At 43.2% G+C, this 18,046-nt stretch overlaps 1 protein-coding gene across 2 annotated transcripts in view; it reads left to right on the forward strand.

Annotated features, from left to right (window-relative positions):
- CDK8 (cyclin-dependent kinase 8) overlaps window positions 1-3,453 on the forward strand; it is a 174,300-nt gene extending 170,847 nt beyond the window's left edge. The window contains exon 13 of one of the 2 annotated variants that reach the window (XM_006894119.1): window positions 2,987-3,453. In XM_006894119.1, coding sequence (XP_006894181.1) covers window positions 2,987-3,112 — 126 coding nt within the window. In that variant the 3' untranslated portion in view covers window positions 3,113-3,453. The remainder of the gene's footprint in view (window positions 1-2,986) is intronic. The other variant, XM_006894120.1, reaches the window with a different exon arrangement.
- The last annotated feature ends 14,593 nt before the right edge of the window (window positions 3,454-18,046 follow it).

Consider the following 18,046-nt stretch of genomic DNA (forward strand, 5'->3'; position numbering starts at 1 on the left):
CCATTCGTTTGTTGATGGGCACTTAGGTTGTTTCCAACTCCTTGCTCTTGTGAACAAAGCTGCAATAAACATGGGTGTGCATATATCTGCTTGGATGTCAGCTATGGTCTCTTCAGGGTAGTAACCCTTAATTCTTATTAAGTCAGAACCATCTCACAGCTGATTGCCCAGCTTTTCTCCCACAGATGACAAGAGCTTAATAAATGTTACCGTTTTGAAATGACAGTATGCCATGATGATTAATAAGACAGTCTTTTAAAAAAAAAACCAACCCCAGCAACAGACAGACAGTCTTACAAGTGTAGCTGGCTCACTGACTGCCAGCTTTCCACGAGAGTAGCTGGGAGATTCGGATGGTCTCCAGTTCCCCCTTTGTAGATTATGGTTTGTGGTAAACATGAGGCTGTAGCAAGGATTAGATGAGTCTGTGCGAGGCACAGGAGCTGCCCATTACTTCCATCATCCTGTTACGATTCATATTGCACAGCAAGCATTCAAGTGTCGGTTTTGGTAATGACTTTTTGAGTTGATAAAGAATGTGTACTATGTCTGAGTTGATGGCAAGAAGCCTTGGTGGCACTGTAGGCTAAGCATTGAGCTGGTAGTCAAAAGGTCAGCAGTTCAAACCCATTCCCATGGAGCAGTTCTCTGTCCTGTAGGGTCATTATGAATTGGAACCAACTTGACAGTGGTGAGTTTAGGTGATACCAGCTAACAATAAAAACAGTCCCTGGAGACACAAAGGGCTTGCACTCACCTGCTGATCTAAAGTTTGGCAGTTCAAATCCCTCCACCAGCACTCTGGAAGAAGGGCCTGACTGCTGCCGTAAAGGTTGCAGCGAAGAACACCCTGCAGAGGATTCTGATGTGACCCCAGGGTGCACCTTACTTTCAGATCAACTCAGTATCACAGGGTTTAGCTGCGGTGACAAGTTCGAAACATGAATGATTTCCTTCCATCCTTGTAACTGTTGAGTTCCAGATCACCTTACCCTTTCAGACAGGAAACAGACTCATTGAGGTTCATTGGTATTTGCTGGTCACCAGCAAGCCCTCTAGGGCCAGGGTTCCCATTGAGCTCTGGCCACACAGCCTCCTCTGTTGATTGGTACTCGGTGACCTCCACAGGTCTAGGTAGAAAGACCCAGTTTGGAGATTGTATTCTACTTCCTTCCCAATTCTGCTTTTTATCTAATGCCCACCTGAACTGGCCTCGAGTTGGAGAGGTAAACAGAAAAGCTGGCCTACTGAAAGAGAAAAGAATCCTTTTGAAACTGTAAGGTCCCTTAAGAATTGGTAACGAGTGATTTCCTTCAGTTACGGAGACAGTGAGTTCACCAAACGAGACATTGTTGGCTGCACACATGATCAGTTGCATCCAGTCAGGTGACAGGGGGATCAGGGGGGCACGTTTGGGTGGCTTCGTCCAGCATCTTTTCTGCTCTCAGGGTAGTGCTGCACCCTTGGAAGGTAGCAGAGGCAGCTGTCTTTGATGTTCTTATTCAGGGTGGTTTCTGACTAGCATTTCTCACCATGCATGTGCACTCCTCTTAAAAGATGATCTTTGTTAGGTTTCAGCAGAAAAAAAAATCCTTGAGAGAGACAGGAAATAGATCTTGGTCAATCTGTTCTAGGGTTGTTCTGGTAATTAATTACATGAGAAAGGGGTACAGGATTGGGAATGATGTTTTCACAGGTCAGAATTAGAGAACTTAAAACTACATGGTGGCTGGCTGTCAGTCAGTGGTGGTTTGTGGTGCTTGGAGCTGCATTGTTGTCTAGTGGATTCTGACTCACGGAGACCTTTGAAGGGCAGAGTAGAAATGTCCCGTAGTGTTTCCAAGGCCATAATCATTAAGGAAGCAAAGCAGACTGACATGGCTTTAGTCCGCCTTTCTAAAATACACAGATGATTTGAACTGACGACCTTGAGGTTAGGTTAGCAGCCAAACATTTTGCCCACTAAGCCACAAGTACTATGCCACCAGGATTTCAAATACCAGTAGCATTATCCTTGGTGGACAGGTTTTAGTGGGCATCAAAGCTCAGATGGACTATGCAGAAAGGCCTGGCCATCTGCTTCCAAAAACCAGTCCATGAAAACGCTCTGAATCACAGCAGCACATTACTTAGTGGGGTGGGAGCAGAGCCTGCAGGGGCAGAAGACACTCAGAATGCTCCGTGGTCACAACTAGGGACCCAGACAAACTTTGGCCCTGGAGATGGTGCAGGACACGAACGATGGAGTTTAACAGCTGTGTTACCTTTCTCTCCCTTTGCACCATCTGTAGAATTGAAGATAACACTCTTTACGTATCATTTATTGTATTTGTACTTTTGTGATTTTTCTTATAGCAGAAAATAAGATTCTGGAGTCGAAAGGACATAAAAAATATGTCAGTGGAAGGGATGTGGATTCTGTGTTGCCTTTTCCCATCACATTTATTTTCACTTTTTAATCTTATTTATAAGAGTTTCTCTTGAACATGTAAATTAGCTTATAATTTCTTAATGTACATATCCTTAATCTTCATTTCATGCTTATAGAGCTCAAACAAGTTAGTAAATGTTTATCAGGTTGATACAGAACACCATAAAATGTAGAAGAAACAGTTTTATTTGGACAGCCTAAATTCAGAGTACTTGTATTTACTAACAATACTAACCTTAAAGAGCTCTAGTGGCACAGTGGTTAAGTGCTCAACTGCTGACGGGAAGGTTGGCAGTTTAAACCCACTCAGGAGAAACACCTGGTGACCTACTCCTGTACACAGGACAGCCGGAGAAATCTCAAGAGCGTTACCATGCACTGAAACTGACTCAGTAGCACCAAACACCTTCTGACCTTTTAAAGTCTTTTGACATTTTGTTCTGAGGTAATTTTGTATGTAAGTACACCATTGCCTTGGTATTTAGAGACCTCTCATGCACACATAAATATTCCTGGGCCAGCTGGTTCACTCTTCTCCTTTCAATCTCCTTCCAGCGTTCCAATCCACATGCTGCCTACCCCAACCCTGGACCAAGCACATCACAGCCACAGAGCAGCATGGGATATTCAACTACCTCCCAGCAGCCTCCACAGTACTCTCATCAGACACACCGGTACTGAGCTGCGCCGGAATCACGTCATTGCACTGTTGCTATGCTGCGGGCGGACTACGCGACTCCCGGCCTGGCCTGGCCTCGAGAATGTACTGTGCAACCACGTCTACAGAATGTCCAGCCGCCAAGTCCCACCACTTTCACAGATCGGGGTAGTGGCTTCCAAGTTGTACCTGTTTCGGAGTAGACTTGAAAAGAAAGTGCTAGCACAGTTTGTGTTGTGGACATGCTACTTCCATAGTTTACTTGACATGGTTCAGACTGACCAATGCGTTTTTCCCAGTGACAGTCTGTAGCAGTTGAAGCTGTGAAATGTGCTAGGGGCAAGCATTTGTTGTTGTATGTGGTTAATTCAGTGTAACAGCATTATCTGACCAATAGTACACACACAGAAAACTGTTTAACTGGTACTTGAAACATACAGTATATGTTAACTCAACAGAATAACTGAAACTCAGCAAGTTTATTTTGGTTCACCTTTTTTTTTTTTTTTTAGTGTTTTATCAGTGGGTTGATTGATTTTCTACATTAATCAGTGTTTTTGTTTTCTTTTTTTTTTCTGACCAAGAAAAATGCTTGGATTTTTTTTCAAAGTACAAAAACCACAGTTGATCCAGAAAGGTTTCAAAACTCCCAAAGATTAATTTCCAACTTAATGCATTTGTTTTTCTTTCCACTCTTTGACTTGACTGGTATTAAAGCTGCTATTTGATAGTAATTAAGTATGTTGTCATTGATATAAACCTGTTTGGTTCAGCAAACAAACTAAAATGATTGTCACAGACAGTGTTTTATTTTCCCTGTTGGTGTTGCAGATTTGTGAGCATGCTTTCAGATGAAAAAAAAAAAGCATGAGTGATAACTTCCTTCAAAAGGTGCGGCATCCAATCCCAATATTTTGTCTTGATTTTAAAGCTGGTTGGTGTAGTGCTCTTAAAACTTTGCTCAGTTCATTTTCTTTTCTAAAACTGGTCCGCACGTCTTTTAGGATGCCCTTACTTCAGCGAGGAGAAGGAGTAGGAGAGCCTTAGAATTTTTGAGGAAAAGAAAAAACAAACAAACCTATAACATACAATGTACTGTATCAAACTATTTTACATGAATGACACAAGTATTCTGAATAAAAAAAAACCTGAACATTGTTAAAAACAAGGTGTTATGTAATAAATTTATTTTTCATAAATCAAAATGTTGAGTCAGTTATATCTTTTCTGTCTACCATGTTTTGTTTGTTGACTTTAAACTGTGCCCTCACATGATGCCTCTAAGTAAATCTATTAGTTTTTCTTGATGCTATTTATCTTTTCTGCTGACACAATGAAGTGAGATAGTGGCTTGTGGCAGAGGTCGAGATTCACTTAGATCTGTAATGAGATACATGAAATAACAGTTTTCTAAAGGGGAAATCCTGATGAACCTTCAGTGTCTGAAATAATTTCTGAGAACGATTTCTTTTATCCAGACTAATTATTGATGATGATGATGATGATGATAAAAAGAATGTAATTGCTGCTAAATAATGTGACTAAATCGAAATTGAAAATTATTTAATATAAAACTAAATAATATAATTATTGATAATACTAGTATTTTTTATGATTAATTTCTCTTCCTCCAGCCCAAAGTACAGGGCTTTCAAAACAAAACACACCTCATGTGGGGTTTTTTTCCTCCTTAAAAACCCTTTCATATAAGAATGTTTAAGAGCTGAAGCACTTGACCCAGCAATTCCGCTACTGGGACTATACCCCAAAGAGGTCATAACTGACATCCAGGCAGATACCTGCACACCCATGTTTATTGCAGCTTTGTTCACGATAGCAAGGAGTTGGAAACAACCTAAGTGCCCATCAACAAACGAATGGATAGAGAAGCTGTGGTATATTCACACAATGGAATACTATGCTGCATTCAAAAACAAGGAACTCATGCAATATTATTCAAAATGGTTGACCGTGGAGGACATTATGCTGAGTGAAGTATCTCAGCACAAAAGGACAAAAACTGCATGGTGCCACTATTGTAAAACAGGACTGACCTGGGGTTGGGGAGAGACTGAGAAAGATGGGTTCAATGATGTATATTGCATTGAAACAGATGAGGGAGAAAACTGTTTAAAAGGGATATGTGATTAGGTATTTTTGTCATGACAGGAGTCTAGAGTAAAGGCTACATGGTGGAGTGATGGTTTGTAAAACCATGAAAGAATTTTTGTTTTCCTTTTCCAAGAGGGTAGTGTACTGGGGGGGGGAGGGTTGGGAGGGGAGAAAAGTTCAACAATGAAAGAATGGAAATCCAAAATCTCTGTAAATTTTTACTGAAATTAATAATGTTGTTATGTGCCGTCGAGTCGTTTGCGACTCATAACGACCTTATGTACAACAGCCCTAAACCGTGCTCTATCCTGTGCCAATTGCATTGCCTCTGACACCCCCATCTTGATTACCCCAGTCACTGAATCAATCGACCTCATAGAGGGTCTTCCCCTCCTGCGCCGTCCCTCCACCCTACCAAGCCTGATGTCCCTCTCCAAGGACCTGTTTCTCCTTACATGTCCAAATAAATTTAAAAAAATTTAAAAAGCTGAGGCACTTCCATACCGGTGGCCTGAACACACAGCAAGAATGATGATCTCATGCTGTGCCCACGTTTCCTGTGGAAGCTCTGGAGTGCATGTCCACACTGCACAGGCTAGAAACCCTCACCAGCTGTCCTTTGGCCACAGAATTAAGTCAGAGCAGTTGGACTTCTCTCTCTCTCATTATGTCTTTCTTTCCATACTAATTGGATCCTCAGTTCGTTGCCTCAAAGAGTCCCACTGGCATAGTGGTTAAAGATGTCAGTTGCTGGTCTCAAAGGCAGTGGTTGAGACCCTCCACTCACTTCAAGGCGGGCAGCTTCCTTAAAGATACATAGCTTTGGAAGCCCTGTGAGCATCCTGCTCCTCGCAGGGCCGCTGTGAGTCAGGATTGAAGTCAGTTCCCATGCACTGGTCATGGTTTTTAAGGCATTACTTTCCAAACTTTAGTGGAGATGAGAAACATCAGGGGTGGTTTATTAAGAGTATTTTTTTCAAGTCTGGTTGCAGAGGATGGTGAGTAGGATTGGGCTGGTGCATGATGACACAGTTCTTCAGATGGTTAACTGTAGCATCCAGGCCAAGAAAATCCAGCTTCCACTGTGGTCAGCCTAGACTGTTGAAGATCGAGCACCAGTACTGGCCCAGAGAGAAGGCTGTGACAACTCATCTCCTCTTTGGTGAATTTCAAAATGCAAAATCAATTCTAGTAACCAAATACTAAAGTGATCCAAAGTCTTAGTTATCTAGTGCTGTGACACATAACCACAAGTGACTGGCTTTCATAGATAGAAATTTCTTTCTTACAGTTTAGGACTTAATTCAAGGTCCCCACTCCCAGTTGAGATCTCTTGACCCCTTTCAGTGTCTCTATGGACCTGTCCACATGTAAATTCCCATCAAATTTAGCTCTCTAGCTTGTTTCTCCCTAAGGTCCATTTCCATCACCTGTGTGACAGATGAAGGTCCTCCGTCCCTTCCTCTTTCTGCACAGCCTTTGTCAGCTATCACAGAGGCTAGCCTCTTCCCAGGAACACTGGCCGTACAGTGGTTAAGCTCTCTGTTGTTGGCCACATAGCCAGTGGTTGGCATCCACCAGCACATTAACTGAAAGAAGACCTGATGATCCGCATCCTTAAAGGACAGCTTTTAGAGATGGAGTGTCTGCTTCGTCTTGGACTCTCGTTGAGTATAAATTGAATGGCATTGGGGTGGTTGTGGTTGGCATCTGCCTCTCACCAGTAGACTGGAAGCTCCAGGAGGGTAGAGGTCCCGCTCAGTCTCAGGCCTCCTCACATTTGCTTCCAAGGGGATTGACTATTTTATGTTGGTCCCCAGGCTACTGTTGGTAATGAAGATTTCCTTGCCTTTAAGCTTCAGACCTAAGACATTGAACTCCTTACCATTCATGTCTGTATGTAATGCCCTCAAAACGACGATGACGGATTGAATTTTGTCCACCCCTAAAATAAATGCTGGCTTGCCTAAGCCGTCCATGTCAGTGGTGGTACTTACCATGGAGCTGGAACTCATAGCTCACCCTCAAATGGGTTTTCAGAGGCAGTGTATCACACGGAAGAGATAGCTCATCTTTCTCCCACAGAGCAGCTGGTGAATTTGAACCAAGCACCTTTCCACTGGAACTCCCTAAGCCTTGCATGTTAGTGTTATGTAATTATCCCAGTATTGTCAATCCGAAGCTCTTGATAGAGCATTAGAGGTGGTTATGCAATGAGGTGGCCATCCTTATGATGTGGTCTGAGATGTGAGCACTCAGTTGTAAAGTGATGGAGAGCAGTATATATTGTAGGTGTGGAGTTGACTCCAGCCCATGGTGACCCAGCTAGAAACCTCGCCCTGTCCAGTGTCTTCCTCACAGTTGCTGTCAGACTCAAGTCCATTGTTGAAGCCACTGTGTTAATCCATCTTCAAGAGGGTTTCCTGTCTTACTAATCCTCTGCTTTTCCAAGTGTGGCATCTTTTTTCTGAGGACTGGTACTTCTTCATAACATGGGAGGAGGAATATTTATTCTTCAAGAAACACTGTGAGTGCTCTTTCTCCAAGATAAATGTGTCTGTTCTTGGGGCATTCCATGATATATTCAGTAGCCTTCACCAACACCAGAATCAAGGCGTCAATTATTCTTTAGTCTTTCTTACACATTTTCCAGCTCTTATTATCCAGGTGAGAAAATGTCATAGTTTGTGTCAAGTGTGTGTTAGTCTTTAAGCCAGCATCCTTGGGTCTTGAACACTTTAAAGAAGTCTATAAGAGCACATTTTCACAATGCAATGCATCTTTTGATTTATTGACTGCTACTTCTATGGGTATTGACTGTGGATCCAAGTAAAATGAAATTATGGTCAACTTCACTCTTGTCTCCATTTATTGTGATGATGTTAATTTGCCCAGTTATGAGAATTTTCATTGTTTTGAAGTTGAGGTGAAATTCATATTGAAGGCAGTACGCTGATTGTCTTCAGTGGGATATTGTTTATCATTAAGTCAGGACTGACTCATAGCCAACCCTCCAGCAGGTTTTCAGAGGCTGTGTGAATGGTCTCAGAGGAGATGGCTCATCTTTCTGCCATGAAGCAGCTGGTGGATTTGAAGAATGCCTTTGAGTTAGCCGCACAGCTCCTTATCACAAGGCCACCAGAGTCCCCAACACCCTTAGTTAAGATTGCAGGCCTAACCTAAGAGGAGTTGCCCTGGGTAAAACCATCATCTTTTGTCTTACAAGAGATAAAAGGAGAGGAAATCCCGCAGAGAAAGGGGACCTTGGTGCCACCACAACAGCAGGAGGGGCCACATCCTACGGACCCAAGTTCCCGTGCTGGACAACGTCAAGGACCAGCTTCCCATAGACTAGCACCCTTCAAATAGACTTCTGGCTTCCTAAACTGAGTACGTTTCTTTTTGAAGAAAAGCTCTAGAGAACTCAGGCACACCCACCTGTGGTGTCTGTCACAGTAGCGCTGGAGGACTGAGACTCACCTGTGGTGTCTGTCACACTGAGGATCTAGATTTCCCCTCTGGCCTGCCCCTCCTGCCGACTTCACTGTCTTATTGAATGAAGAGCTGCTACACCATTTGTCCAAGCCAGATGGAGCCTCGGCATTCATTCCATATGCAAAACCCATCAGTTTTCCTTAAGTAAATTTAATCTCAGAGGAACCCTAGTGGTTCTCTGGTTAGGGACTTAGCTGCTAACCGAAAGGTAGACAGTTCAGGTCTGCCAGTCTGTGGGGGAAGCCGAGGCATGCGGCTTCTACACAGGACAGCCCGGAGCCCCCTGTGAGGCAATTCCCTGTCCGGCAGTCACTGAGCCAGAATGGACTCAATGGCTGCAGGTCTTCCCACCTGGACTGGGGAGCCGCAGTGACTCAGTGGTAAGGAGTTTTGCTGGCAGTCCAGAGGCACACATTTTTAATCCACCAGATGCTCCACAGGAGAAAGATGGGCAGTTAACTGAAAACTCACTGGAGTTTCAACTCGGGGTTGATTTTAACTCCACAGTACATAACTCAGCATACACCACCTGTACTTATACCTGCCTAGGGTGCTGCCACCTCTCCCCTCGATGTTCACTCCCTGCTTACTTCCTCCAAGTGTCCTCAATGCAGCATGAGTGACCTTTTAAAAGGAAGGTCCTTCTCTTCTCTGTTCAAATCCCTCCAAAACTTCCATCATCTCAGTGGACACGAGAGTGAGCCCTGTGCTGGCCTGCCCCCGCCCCATCTGCCCAGCCACCCACTGTGCTCTGGGCCAATATGTTGCCCTCTGCTCGCTGCCGACAAGCTCACCTCCTGAGTGTTCCTTGAACCTGCGAAGTACATTGTGTCTTACCACTTCTCTACCTCCCATTTCATCCACGTCTGCCCTAATGCTTTCCCCAGTGACAGCTCACACCCTCATGCCTTCCAGATCTGCTTAGAGCTCATCCCACAGGCTCTCTCTTTAGACTATATAGAAAATGCCAGCCCATGCCTTCCCCTCCTTCCAAAGACCAACCCCACTGTCATCAGATCGATGCCAACCGCCAGCCTCCCTGTAGGATGGAGGAGAGCTGTCCAGCAGATGCCCAAGGCTGTACATCTTTATGGAGCAAGCAACCTGTCTCATCATTTTCCCATAGAGCACCTGGGCGGCTTGAACCACCGACCAGCCTAATGCTTAACTGCTGTCTTCCCTGTGCTCTGCTTTCTTGCCCACACACTTGTTTGCTGTTTTTCTTCTGACACTGAAGATCGACTCCAGTCCGGAAAGGTCCCTGAAGCCACTGTGGTCAGGTTGGCTCTGACTCCCAACAACTCCAGAGGACAGAGTGGGTCTGCTCCAGCAAACCAAGTAGGGCACCCAAAATGGGGATCTCGAATTGCTCTGCTTTTTTTCTGCAATATTTAAAATTTTTTACAGGATCATTTTGTTGTGATTTTACTGGAAGTTTATAGAAAAGATGAGTTTTCATTCATTTATTGATACACATTTTTTGCCTCCCTCCACTTCCCCAGTTCACTTTGTAAAGCATGTCTTGTTGCAGAGTGCTAGTTGTCATACGTATAATTTCTAAGCATCCATTCCTTTCAGATAGGCCCTCTTTTTTTCCATTCCAGTGCAGTATCGTCTTTCTATCCACTCTTTTCCTCCTCCCCTTCCTCCACCACAATGTCCATTCTACTTTTATAAAAGTAGTCTTATGCAGTATTTGTCCTCTTATGACTGATATATTTATTTCAGCATAATGTCTTCCAAACTCATCTATGTTGTGTAGTGTTTTACAAGTTCATTGTTTTTCCCTGTTACATAATATTCCATTGTGTCGACGTACCACAGTTATTCTATCCAATAGTTTGTTGACAGGCAGTTGGGGTGCTTCAATTTCTTTGCTTTTGTGAATAATGCTGCAATAAATATTCTTTCTATCTCTTGTAAGACAAAAATATTCTTTTATCTCCTGTAAGACAAAAGATAATGTAAGCACATCCCAGGGAAGTTCCCTTTCCATCAGATCAGGGTTGTAATCTACTTACGGCTGTTGTATCCCACTGAAGAGCAAAGACTACAGTCTTCAGTATGGACTACATCTCAATGGCAAGCAGGAGCAGGAGGAATCCTCACAACTGGCCCATTAGGTAACATCATGTTAAGTAGACACAAGAGTGAAGTTGTTAATGATATCATTCTACTTGTATTCATAATCAACATCCAAGAAAATTGTTGTGTAGGGTCAAAAGTATCAGACAAGAAATAAAATGATGCATTACAATGGGCAAACCCGCCAAGGGACTCTTTAAAGTGCTAAAGAGCAAGGATTTTCTTTGAGGTCTAAGGTGTGCCTAGCTTAAACCATGCTATTTTTAATTGTTACATATGCATGTGAAAGTTGGACAATGATAAAGAAGACCAAAGAAGAATTGATGCCTTTGATGATGTTGGCAGAGAATACAGACTCTAAATACCATGGACTTCCAAAAGAACACATCTATCTTGAGAAAAAGGATACTCTGAGTGCTCATTAGAGGCAAGCATGGGGAGACTTTATCTCATATACTTTGGGTATACTTTTAGGGGGATTAAGTCCTTCAAGAAGGACATTATGGGACCATCAGAGGAGAGGCTGACTGTTTACTAGACAGTTTACTAGACTGTTTACTAGACTGCCCCAGTGGCTGTAGCAGTGGGTTCTCTGCTTAAGAAGGAATCACAGCCTTGGGGACCCTATGGGGCAGTTCTGTTCTCTGGTGTCAACACAAGTTAGAACCAACTCTACAGCAATGGGCTTGCTTTGGGGTTGAAAAGAACAGATGTGCTAACACGTGTAGAACTTAGTGTAAATGATGAAGATTTAATATCCTCACCACTGGACCCCAACAAGCAACATCATGATAGATGGAGGAAAGAGTGAAATTGTCAACAATTTCACCTTACTTGGGTGTACGGTCAACACCTGTAGCACCAGCAGGCAGGACATCAGGAGACGTATTGCACAGGAAAGTCTTTTATCATGGACCTCCCCAAAGTACTGAGGAGCAGTGGTGTCAGTTTGAAGACTACGGTGCTCTTGATTCAGGCCACGGTCTTTCAAATGACTTGCTATGCATCCGGGAGCTGGACAATGAATGAGAATGACAAAAGAATAATGGGTGCCTTTGAACTGCGGTGTTGGAGAAGAGTACTGAATGTCCCATGGACTCCCAAATGAACAAACAGATATGGCTTGGAGAAAGTACAGGCAGAGTGGACCTTGGAGCCAAAGATGACAAAGCTCATCTCACATACAGTGGGTATATTGCTAGGATAAAATATTCCTTGGAGAGGGACATCATGCTTGGAAAGGTGGAATGTTAGAGAAAGAGGAAAACACCACCGCCCCCCACCCTGTAATTGGGATTTCAGAGTGGAAACGAGATAGACTGACATGGTGACTAGTCAGTATCAATGGGTTCTAATATGTGAGAGGTGTGCATTTCTGTTGTTCATAGGGTCACTGATGAGTCGTACTTGACTCGTTGGCACCTAATAACAACCACCACCACTGAAAGAGACTAAGTCCTTGTGGCACAAATGGTTCAGCACTCAGCTGTGGACAGAAAGGTCAGAGTTTTAACCCTCCACTGACTCCACCAGAGCCTGGAGATCTGTTTCTTTCTATAGAGAGATTATAATCAAGAAAACCCTGTGGGAGCGCTTCTACTTTCTGTTAAATTGCTGGGAGTCAGCAGTGAGTCAGTCACAATGAGTTTAGTGCCTAATACATACAGTATCTTTGTAATTGAGATCTCACACTCCCAAGAAATTATTAAGTCTACTTATTTAGCTTTTTTTAAAAAAAGAAAAAGAGACAAAATTATTCAGGGGTCATTTTCAGACTATTGTTGCCAGGCAAAGTACAATTCTATCTGAATGTTAAGAGAAAGGGCAAGTGTTCATTATAAGTACACTGCAAACATTGCATAGGAAATAATTAAATTGAAACAATTGTTCATTGTGTCTGTAAAATTAAAATTTAATTGTTGTTATGTGCTGTTGAGTCAATTGTGACTCATAGCAACCCTATGAACAACTCATCTGAAACTTGCCCTCTGCTGAGCCAACCTCACCTGACTCCACTGCCACAGTCACTGTGCCAATCCACCTCATCCAGGGTCTTCCTCTCCTGCACTGACGCTCCACCCTTCTAAGCATGACTGGCCCCTCCTGACAATGAACGTTCTTGGAGTATGTGAGATTGCTCCTCCACGGAGCAATCTGGTTTCACCTTCTCAGAGACCAGTTCATTCTCTTGGCAATCTGTAGTATGTTCAGTTCTCTTCTCCAGCACTCAACAACTAAAAGGCATCAATTCTTCTTCTATCATCCTTAGTAATTGTCCAGCTCTGAAATTCATAGCAAGCAATTGAGAAGACAATGGCTTGGAGCAGGTGCACCTTAGTCTTTAGACTGGTATTGTTGCTGTTTAACACTCTAGAGAGGTCCTTGACAGCAGATTTTCCCAGTGCAACTAATCTTTTGATTTCCTGACTGCTGGTGCCAAAGACATGGATTGTGGATCCAAGCAAGTTGAAATTGTTAACAACCTCAGTCTTTCTCCATGTAGCATGATGTTACATATTGGCCCAGTGGTGAGGGTTTTTTTGGTTTTCCTACTGTTTAGATGCAATCCGTATTGTTGTTGTTGTTATGTGCCATCGAATCCCTTGTGACTCATAGTGACCCTATGTACAATAATCCTGAAACCTACCTTTTGCCAACCTTATTATCTCTGACACACCTACCCTCATTATCCCAGTCACTAAATCAATCCATCTCATCGAGGGTCTTCCTGTCTTGCACAGTCCCTCCACCCTCCCAATCATGATGTCCCTCTCCAACGACTGGTCCCTCCTTGCAACATGTCCAAAGTATGTCAGATGAAGCCTCAGAATCCTTACCTCCAAGGAGCAGCATGGTTTCACCCTCTAGGATGAACCTGTTTGTTCTCCTGGCACTCCAATGCTCTTATGCTCGTCTCCAGCACTACAGCTCAAAGGAATCAATTATCTTTCTATCATCTCTAGTCACTGCCTAGCTTTTAGATGCATAACAAGCAATTGTAAATACTACAGTCTGGATCAGATACAACTTAGTCTCCACACTGACATCGTTGCTCTTCAGTACTCTGGAGAGGCCCCTGACAGCAGGCTTTCCCAATGCAATTATATAGTTACTCTATACTTTTATACCTACTCTTTACTTACAGACAGTCTTGCTATCTGATATTTTGCATTTCCAACAATGGTAAAAAGTTTGTTATGCAACTATTTTTCAACAATAATCGCCTACTTTTGGCAGTGATGATAACTGAGGTTGGAGACAAGAATAACGGTACTTCCTGTGATGGTTAAGTCCATGTGTCACGTTTTCTGATGGTTATTCTGGGTGTCTGATAGTTATGTGATGATGCAACCTTGCACCTGTTAAGATGTGGTCACCCTTTGAATGAGGAAAGCATGTGTCTTTTTTCTCTGCACATGTTCAAATCTCTAAGGCACACAGTTTGAATCCACCAATTGCTCCATTGGAGAAAGGTGGACAGTCTCCTCTTGTGTGATTAACTGCCTCTGAAAACCCGCCGAAGGGTCAGCTATGTATGGGTCAGTTCCAACTCTACAGAACAACAATGCCACCACCTCCATCCTAACAATGAGGCAATTAAAATGGCAAATAGTACTAAGGAGAAACGGTTCTTTTTTTCTGATTCAATTGACTATTATAACAAACAAATAACTCTTAAGGATGGAGTATCGTCATAAAGCTAAATATACTTTGTTCATTCTTTTTTTTATGTTTTATGGCTCGATGTAGTCCTTTCATCTTCTCTTTTATTTTTTTAAATAAAATTTTTATTTTATATCAGTTTACTTAGAAAGGTTGTATACATTGTTTTTCACATGGGATCTTTCCCATTTCCTTTACCTACCCCTCCTTCTACCCATCAAATTGTGGGACCCTATGATTAACACCCCCAATCTAGCTCTTTGAGATGATAGTACATTCATATGCAGTTACAAACAACAACACAGAGAGGTATCACTTTACCCGAGAGAAATTTTTTACTCATTCTCCCCTAACGGTAACATATTACAAAATTAAAATATGCTATTACATCCAGGATAATAACATTGATACAGAATTATTTCCATCATGGCCAAAATCCCTTTTATCCTCACCCCCATTTGCTCTCATCTCCATTCTTTCATTTACTCTCTGGCTTGGAAACGATAATGATTTCATTTTCCCCTACTGTATTATTTAGAAAGTGTAATTGGATTTACCCTCATACCGCACAATCCTGGCGAGGTGTCTGAGCTTTAATAACTTAACCTGTTCTGTCGTTTTATTAAATTAGAGGGGAGAAGAACTGAGTGCCACCTCGGGTCTCCTTCTAGAATTTATGAAAAAGTGCTCGGTTCCCCTGCAGCCCTCAAAAATCCTCCTTTTATATCGAATTGTCCCCAGCTTGAATCATTTCCTGTGATTCACAAAATCATTTTTGTTTCGTCTCGAAGGATGGAACTGGGAAAGGACACGAGACAGCCTGGAAGGGGCTGAACAGGAAGCAGGAGCGTTTTTAGATGAAGCTCTTGGTAGGTTGGAAATCTCACCCAGATGTGCTGAAAAGAGCCTCTCCAGGCAGCAGAAGTATTCACGGGCGTCCTTTCATTCAAAGATTTTTTAGGGGGGAACACACAGCGAAGCAGCTGCTGTGCCTGGCAGGCAACACCGCTGGCTCGGGGGTGCGGGGAGAAGTTAGGTAGCGAGCTGCCTTCAGGCTGATGCAATGGGGATGGCAGCTCCTTCAGACCCTGGCTTCAAAGGACTCCCTCCCCACACATTCCTATCCTGGAAGAACATCCGAGCTGCCCTTTCCAGCAGATTCTGTCCCTGCCAGCCAGCCCGTTCCATGCGGGGACAAGGGCTTGGCCTTGATCTAAACCAGGGCCCCATCAACCCAAACTCAGTTCTGCGCCAGGGTGACGGATTTATTTTTACAGGAAAGAACTCCTCGTGTGCCAAGAGAGGTGATTTAAACGGCAGACGGGACTCATTTGCCTTTCTTTTAAACCGAATGGACTCTTTAAAAAAGCATCTCCACTTCTTAAGGACTAGATTCCTTCATCAAACTAAACATGTTATCTTTGTTCCTAGGTGTAGGAACAATATTTTGTTTTGCAGTGACATTGTGAAAAACATATTAAGCTGCTTACAGAAAGATTGGGAGTTGGAATCCTCCAGCTGCTCTGAGAGAAAATGATGGCTGTCTTCTCGCAAAAAGGTTTATAGATAGCCTCAGATACTCAGTGGAGGGACCCTCTGAGCCGGAAAGGGCTGACCAACTGGGTGGCAGTGGTGTGTTCAACACTAATTAATGAGTGACATTTCTTTAAGGCTTCTCCACCCCTTCCTATTTTAAAAGACAAGCCAATGTGTTGAAAGCATGGCTTTTCAGCCCAAAATGGCAATCTCACCACATCAAGGTGACCCTTCATCACCCAGGCGTAAATAGTTTTCCTGAGCGAGATTGCCCAGCTATTTCCTACAGAGCAGTTGGTGGGATTGAACTACCAACCTTCCAGTCAGCAACACAACATGCAACACACTCGGCCACCAAACCTCTCAGTGGCTACCTGGCTGTTTTGAAAGATTGTTGATAGTTTTGGCTGAGATTTTTCTTTCATGTGCAATATTTGACAGGGAGTCACAGTGTGTGGTTAAGAGTCAGGCTGAAAATGGAGCACAAACTGAGGAAATAATAGTTTCTGGGGGATGGTGTGGTCAGGGGGGACACTTGCTCTGCTGCTGCTGTCGTTAAAGCATTTGGCTGCCAAGCCAAAGATGAGTGGTTTGAGTCCATCAGCAGCTCCGTGGGAGACAGATAAGGCAGGCTGCTGCAGTAATGAGTTTTCAGCATTGCTAAGGGCCGTGGGGTCGACTACGACTCATCGCGGCCCTGTGAACAGATCTTAACGCTGTCCCATCCTGCCCAACCTCACCTACTTGGGCTCATTGCTGCAGTCACTGTGTCAAGCCATCTCATTGGGGTCTCTCTTTCACCCTCCCTCCAGCTTTCCAAGCATGATGTCCCTCTCTAAGGAGTAGCCTCTCTTAGAACCATGGCCAGAGCATGAGAGACAAAGCTAAGCCATCTTTGCCTCTAAGGAGAACTGTGGCTGTACCTTCGCCAAGATACACTTGTGTGTCCTTTTGGCAGCCCAAGGGATGTTCAGGGCTTTACTCCAACACCACAGACCAGAGGCAGTTCGACCTGGTCATTTATTTTTTTTTTTTAATCTCATAATTTTTTAATAAATTTTAATGAAAATTTGCAGAGTCTTTGGATTTCCATTTATTCATTGTTGCACTTTTCTCCCTACCCACCCCTTCCCCCAGTACACTCTTCTCTTTGAAAAGTAAAAGAAAAATCCTTTCATTGTTTTACAATCCTTCCCCCCAGGTCCACTCCACACTGCAGCCTTCATTCTGGATTCCTGTCATGACAATAATACCTAATCACATATCCCTTTTAAACAGTTTGCTCCCTCATCTGTTTCAATGCAGTATATATTATTTATCCCATCTTTCTCTGTCTACCCCCAACCCCGATGTCAGTCTCATTTTACAAGAGTGGCATTATGCAGTATTTGTCCCTTTGTGACTGAAATGGTTCACTCAGCATAATATCCTACAGGGTCACCCATTTTGAATAATATTGCATGAGTTCCTTGTTTTTCAGTGCAGCGTAGTATTCCGTTGTGTGAATATACCACAGCTTCTCTATCCATTTGTTTGTTGATGGGCACTTAAGTTGTTTCCAACTCCTTGCTATTGTGAACAAAGCCGCAATAAACATGGGTGTGCATATATCTGCTTGGATGTCATTTATGGTCTCTTTGGGATATATTCCCAGTAGTGGAATTGCTGGGTCAAATGGTATCTCTATTTGCAACTTTTTGAGAAAGCGCCACACCACCTTCCACAGTGATTGCACAATTTTACACTCCCACCAACAGTGAATAAGGGTTCCAGTTTCTCCACAACCTCGCTAGCATTTGTTGCTTGCTGTTCTGTTAAATTTTGCTATTCTTACTGGGGTGAGATGATATCTCATAGTTGTTTTGATTTGCATCTCTCTTAGAGCCAGGGATTTTGAACATTTCTTCATGTGCTTATTGGCCATCTGAATGTCTTCTTTGGTGAAGGGTCTGTTCATATCCTGTGCCCATTTTTCAATTGGATTGTTTACCTTTATCTTGTTGTGGTGCTCAAGTATTTTATAAATTCTAGATATAAGTCCCTTATCTGACATGTCATTACCAAAT

Source organism: Elephantulus edwardii, unplaced genomic scaffold (assembly GCF_000299155.1).
Source record: "Elephantulus edwardii isolate Elephantulus edwardi_28Jun2011 unplaced genomic scaffold, EleEdw1.0 scaffold00135, whole genome shotgun sequence".
Taxonomy (NCBI): Eukaryota; Metazoa; Chordata; class Mammalia; order Macroscelidea; family Macroscelididae; genus Elephantulus; species Elephantulus edwardii.